This window comes from Aulonocara stuartgranti (genome assembly GCF_965226115.1).
Source record: "Aulonocara stuartgranti genome assembly, chromosome: 3".
Classification (NCBI taxonomy): Eukaryota; Metazoa; Chordata; class Actinopteri; order Cichliformes; family Cichlidae; genus Aulonocara; species Aulonocara stuartgranti.
In genome coordinates this window covers 55,645,846-55,652,076 of record NC_138941.1, presented here as the reverse complement: position 1 = coordinate 55,652,076, position 6,231 = coordinate 55,645,846, and the positions used below count along the sequence as shown (strand labels likewise).

Here is a 6,231-nt window from a genome sequence, read left to right as displayed (position 1 = left end):
GCTTCCGTTTAGTCTCCATGCAGGAAATGATTTCTCTTTTAGCACACAAACACAGTGTGGTGATCAGCAATAGGTGAAAAGATGGTGTGGAAAGCTGCATCTCATCAAAAAAACACACCAAATGAAATCGAGGGTTACAGCATGAGGAAGGAAGTAATGAAGTACAAATACTTTGTTACTGTAATGATGTCACCGTTCACTGAGGACTCACACGCAGGACTCTTCACTTTGAGGAGAAATAGTTTATTACACCAGGTATGTGTACAGACAGTGCAGGGAATTGTGCTATATACAAGTGTGACGGGGTCCAGGCTCCAGGAAATCCAAGGTGGGGAGGACAGGGAAAGCTTCTCTTCGCTCACTCACTGCTCGCTATAGCCACTCTCCAATCATTCAAAACTAAGGATCTGCTCCGGGAAAACAGGGCCACGTCCAGGGGAACTAAACACAGAGTGTACACATTAGAATGAAGGCACAGAAATAGCAAGAGTCTAATGCTAAGAGACCTTTAGGAGACCTTCATTACTTTAGGTTTAACACCTTTAAGGGGAGTTATTATTTTGTCACTGCGAGCCTCAAATCAAACTGCTTTGAGATTAAACAGTAACACATGGAATTCATTCCTGTTGGTGTATTAATCACCAGCAATATCACAGAAAAAGAAATAAAAGTGGCAAAACTATGTGTCATAGTCAGGGCTTAAAGTGTTTCCTTTTTCTTGCTTTTGGCCCAACGACTGATTGTAAAGCTCACATGTAAGTCTTCATGTTTTTAAATCACATATTGGTTCTGTACATGTGACATTATGTTTTTTCATATCCTGAAACGTGCTGCTAAACAAACTGAGGCACTGTGCTATTTAAAGGTTGCAGGTTAGTGCAGGATAAACAGGTTAGTTTGCTGCAGAACAGTGTGTGACTGCTGCACAGTGGCTGTGGTTTGCTCAGAGTTTGGTTACATCAAGTGTAGCAGAGATGAATTTGAAGTTAAGATTCACTGAATTTCACCTTCATACCAGCTGAATAGTGTCTAATAAAAAGAGCATAAACAGTTTACTGTCAGTGTAGAGGATGGAAAGCAGTTCAACTCATAAAACATCTGCTGACATCTGGTTGAATTCACTTGTGTAAATCCACAAAGAGCAGCAGGTCAGCTGATCACAGCCTGTCCATTCAGAAAATCTACTGGAGCTCTCAGCAGTAATTATACTGAGTCGTGAATGTTTTCCCCACACTGAGCTGTTGCAACTGATTTTAGGGTTCCTCCACCTGCTGAATCCACTTTAACCGCTGACTGCTCATTTTCCTGTTTAGAGACAAAGTGACCTTCTACAATGTAGGCAACAAAAAATAGAGCCTTTTTCGTAGTGTAAGTCCAGAAACTCACCTCAGACATGTTGTTCTTTTCCTCACTCCACCGCAATCCTGGAGAAACGCCCCTCTCTGTAGCTTTGCTTCAGCATTTAATAGTGAGTGAGTCCTGCTCCCATGTCATTCCCTCCATGTCTCGCCTCGACCTTCATGATCCCTGCTATAAATCAAGTTTTCATTCAAATCAAACAAACATGTACTGAGTCAGCTTTTGGCTCCAACCTCTTTACACCGGCTGCTTGGCCTTGACAGCACAAGGTCCTGGACCACGTTTACACGTCTTCATAAGTTAACAGATGTGAAGTATTTTCACATACGGTCCTTAAAGCTTCTGTTAAAACGTTCCACAAAACTTGGTTTAATCAATGTGTGATGTTAAACTGAACCATCAGCTGATGGAAATGTTTATTATTAAACTCCTCGCCTTCATCTATTTGAAGTTTAACAGGTACACGTCCTTCACTCAGAACATCCTGAAAAGCAGATGCAACAGATGCTGCTGCCTTGGTTTGAAGACACCTGCATGCATACTTGGAAAATCCATCTGTACATGTCAGTAAGTGTCTCACATTATCATTATCTGCTCAATATTCACCCATATCAGCCAAATCAGCCTCAAACTGTTTGTCAGTTCCACTAATCAAAACTCTGTTTCTGGGGAAAAGTCTACTTGCTGGTTAATAACAAAGAAATAAACTGTTGGTAGATCCACTTTTTACAACGAATCATCCATCAATAAAAATCTAACTCAGTTCCAAAACAACAAATTCAACATTCATATAAAAAATCCAGCCCAGCAGGGATCAAACAGCTGATCAAACACCAGGGTTGGACACAGACTTTCTAATCTGACATCACAAAGTTATTCTGAAGCTGTAAATCTAATTAAAAACTCCCCAAAACTACTAAGAGAAAACCCTTAAAAGGTTCAATGATAGAAGAAAAATCCTTTACATGTAAAATCAACAGAGGTTCCTGATAAACAGACTAATAAATGAAGAATAACTGAACAGTTTCTGTGTCATGAGTGAAATTTCAGTGAGTATGAATCATCTCCAGGAAGTAAAAAGGGTTGGAGCTCAGCATCAGTCAGAAGAGGAAGATGAGGTGATGAAGAAGAGAGCGTTCAGTGGAAAAAGGCCAGTGAGTTCATGTAAATGCTGCTTCTGCTGTAAGAATCAGACCTAAAAGTGAACAAATGCTTCATGATGCTCATTTCTATCCACCATCTTGAACACTGACTATAAATGTGTTCACTTCATTATTGTGTGATTTGGTTTCTTCACGTGTCTCCTTCAGTGCAAATAAAGGACTGTTAGAGTGTGTGCTGTGTGTTTGTCTGAAGCATGACAATCCTTTCCAACAAGTATTTCCAGCTGTTTGTCTCCACTCTGCACTTTAGTCTTTCTTCCTGTCATGTCTGTGTTTGTCCACCAGGTGTCTCCCTCAGCTCATTTTCTCCAAATCAGAAGCTTCAGATTTGTGGAGACGCTCTGCCTGCCAGACACAGCTCAGGGCAAAGAAACATGTCTATCCTCCACAACATACAGGCCTGTGTTATTTAGTTCAACAGTCCCCAACCTTTTTGTGTGTCACCGACCGGCTATTAAGGTGTTGTTGATAAATACAACAAAATAAAACCAGTATCGGTACAAAAAAATGTTTTCTTCTCTTGCTGCCTGGTCTGTCTGGGGCCCGGGGGTTGGGGAACACTGATTGGGTTTTTTATATTTAAATGTATAAATAAGTGAGTGTGATCAAGCTTTTCATCTCAAAAAGACATTAAATGTCATCACTGTAGATACAATAATAATAATAATAATAATAATAATGATAATATAATATCAAAAACCTCAAGGATTAATTTTTTTGTTGCATTTTAAAAGTTCAAACCTCAAAGACATTAAGTTTACAGTCATATATGATCAAGAAAATCAACAATCTTCACATTTCAGAAACTGGAACCAGCTTTAAATGTGACTAAAATAATGATAAAACAATCAATTCTCTAATCATTGACTAACTGATGAATCACTGCAGCTCCAATATATTGTTGCATTTGACAACCCACTACAGCAACTACAGAATAAAACCACTAACCAGACTGATGACAGATTTCAAACATGCTGAATATGAAGAGTAGTATCATTTAAACTCACATGATTATCAGCCATAAGAACAAATTCAGATTTATATTGATGTAAGGTATATAAATGCAAGTACAGTTTGAATCAGTGCAATATTATTTTCACACATCAATGGACCACTGAACTTCTCAGCTTCTAAAATGTAAAGCCTCATTTAGAAACTACACAAGTACATATAATGGTCAGGGATCAACATGAACCTGTCTTCTCTGTTTGACTTTAATCAACTCTGCAGTGGCTCCAGGTCCACAAATATAAAGTCCAGCATAGAGCGGCTGAGTGAATGTGGTCTGGACTCTGTGGAGGAGAGTCATGGTTTCAGAGACGCTGTAGAAAGACAGAATACCTGCTCTGTGATCCAGGTACACTCCTACTCTGGAGGGCCGAGGACCTGAGAGGTCAGTTTGGACTTTGTTGTGCAGAAATATATAACTGTTTGTGTCACAATGTATTGCCCAAGATTTGTCATTGAATCCAAATAAACATTCATTGCCCCTCCCTGCTCTGCTGATATTCTTGTATGTGACTGCTATAAAAACTCCTCCCCCTCTCCACTCCACCTCCCAGTAACAACGTCCAGTCAGACTCTCTCTACTCAGGACCTGATACCATACAGTGAATCTGTCTGGATGATCAGAATAAGACTGTTCTTGTTCCATACATGTTACTTTTCTGTTCCCCTCAGATAATAACAGATGTGTGTTTGCTGTGTTTGGATCCAGTGTGATTTCACATGAATATTTTAAGAATCCAGCTCTGGTCTTTGGCTCTGCTGGTGACAGTAAAACATCCTCTTCAGTGACTGTCAGTGAGATGTTTGTCCATTCCTCTCTCAGGATGTCCTGTAGTTTATCTCTGGTCTCTGACACAGCTGCTGTCACATCCTCAAAGTAGCTCAGAGGACGAATATTGATGCTGGATGAGTGTGTAGACTCACTGAGTGCTGACAGTGAGGGGTAGTTGTGTAGAAACTGGTTGTGATCCTCTGTGTGTGAGAGCTGCTCCAGCTCGCCGTCTTTCCTCTTCAGCTCAGCGATCTCCTGCTCCAGCTTCTCCTGAAGCTCTTTGACTCGACTCACTTCAGTTTCCTGCTGGGATCTGACCTGCTGCTTCACATCAGAGCTTCTTTTCTGGAGGAGACGGATCAGCTCAGTGAACATCTTCTCACTGTCCTCCACTGCTTTATCAGCAGAGCCATTGATGGCCTCCACCTCCTGTTGAAGCAGCTTCACATCTTTCTCTCGCTCCTGGATTCTCTGCTGGATGTTTAGTCGTCTCACCTCGAGCTCCTTCTGCTTCTCAGTCCTTTCTGCTGCAGCTGGGACTGTTTCATGGCCTTTATGTTCATCCATTGTGCAGAGATAACAGATACTCTGCTGATCAGTACGACAGAAAATCTTCATCACCTCATCATGACGAGAGCAGATGTTCTCCTGGAGCTTCTTGGAGGGGGCCACCAGCTTGTGTTTTTCAAAGGCAGGAGACTCCAGATGAAGCTGTATGTGTTTCTCACAGTAGGAGATCAGACACACCAGACAGGACTTGATGGCTTTCAGCTTCCTCCCAGTGCAGACATCACAGGCCACATCTTCAGGTCCAGCATAGCAGTGATCAGCTGGAGCAGCTTGGAGTCCACTCTTCTTCAGCTGCTCCACTAAAGCTGCTAACATGGTGTTTTTCTCCAGGACAGGCCTCGGTATGAAAGTCTTCCTGCACTGAGGGCAGCTGTGGATTCCCTTCCTGTCCTCTTCATCCCAGAAACTTTTAATACAGTTCCTGCAGTAGCTGTGTCCACAGGTTGTAGTCACCGGATCCTTCAGTAGATCCAAACAGATGGAACAAGAGAAGGTTTCTCGGTCCAGCTGAACTCCTTTCTGCGCCATTTCTCCTCTCAGTGTCAGTGACTGTGTGAGTTTCACTTCCTTATAACTGAAACTAGTCTGAGCTCTGATCTCAACAACATGTTTCTGCAGTGAATGGAGCCTGTCAGCTCTTACACGTCACCACATGTTGGTTACACCCATCTTCAAACTGCAGATCTGAGGGGGAGGGAACGAGGAAACATGTGGACAGAGAGGAGGTGCTGTGTTTAAGAGCAGGAAGAAGAGGGAGGTTATCAGGCTGTGCTTCACTCCAGGAAGAGGAGCAGTTAGAGAGTGAAACTGTGTGTTTAACCCTTTTTATTAACTGCTTCTGCTATATAAATAATTTTTAAAAATCCAGCTTTAATGAACACTGGACAGAAACGTCTCAGGTAACAATAACCGTCAGAACAGCAGAGGCTGCTGACCTAATCAAAGCATATGTGGAGAGCAGGGTTAGGTTAGCAGACATATGCTGGTTGCTTTTATTTATTTATTTATTGCTTTTATAGGCAGTAATCGATGTTGCTGTAACAGGATGAGAACTAGATAAATGCCACTGCATTGCTTTGAACAGTCAGCAGAGTCTGCACATATAATTACAGATATTCCTGCAAAAAGTTAATTAGTCAAAAGAATCTTGCATTTTAGTTTTGCATTTATAACAGCTGCTGCAACAGAAATAACCATGTTCTTTACATTAAAATAGCAACAAACCTTTCTGGAACAACTTTCAAGGTTCATGGCGAAGACAAAGATCTAATGACATGAAGACTCCAGTGAAACTTAAAGTATTAGGAACCAGTTTTAATGTGTGACCAACACATTTCCCCCTGTGGCCTTCACCAGGGT

General features: G+C 41.5%; 1 protein-coding gene across 1 annotated transcript; it reads right to left on the bottom strand.

Annotated features, from left to right (window-relative positions):
• Positions 1-222: 222 nt before the first annotated feature.
• Positions 223-5,529, bottom strand: LOC309699286 (tripartite motif-containing protein 16-like). Its single transcript, XM_082522222.1, has 2 exons — positions 1,387-5,529; positions 223-441 (listed from the first exon to the last, which is right to left on the bottom strand). The coding sequence occupies exon 1, from the start codon at positions 5,398-5,400 to the stop codon at positions 3,700-3,702; it is 1,701 nt and encodes a 566-aa protein (XP_082378348.1). The 5' UTR covers positions 5,401-5,529; the 3' UTR covers positions 223-441; positions 1,387-3,699.
• Between the last annotated feature and the right edge of the window lie 702 nt (positions 5,530-6,231).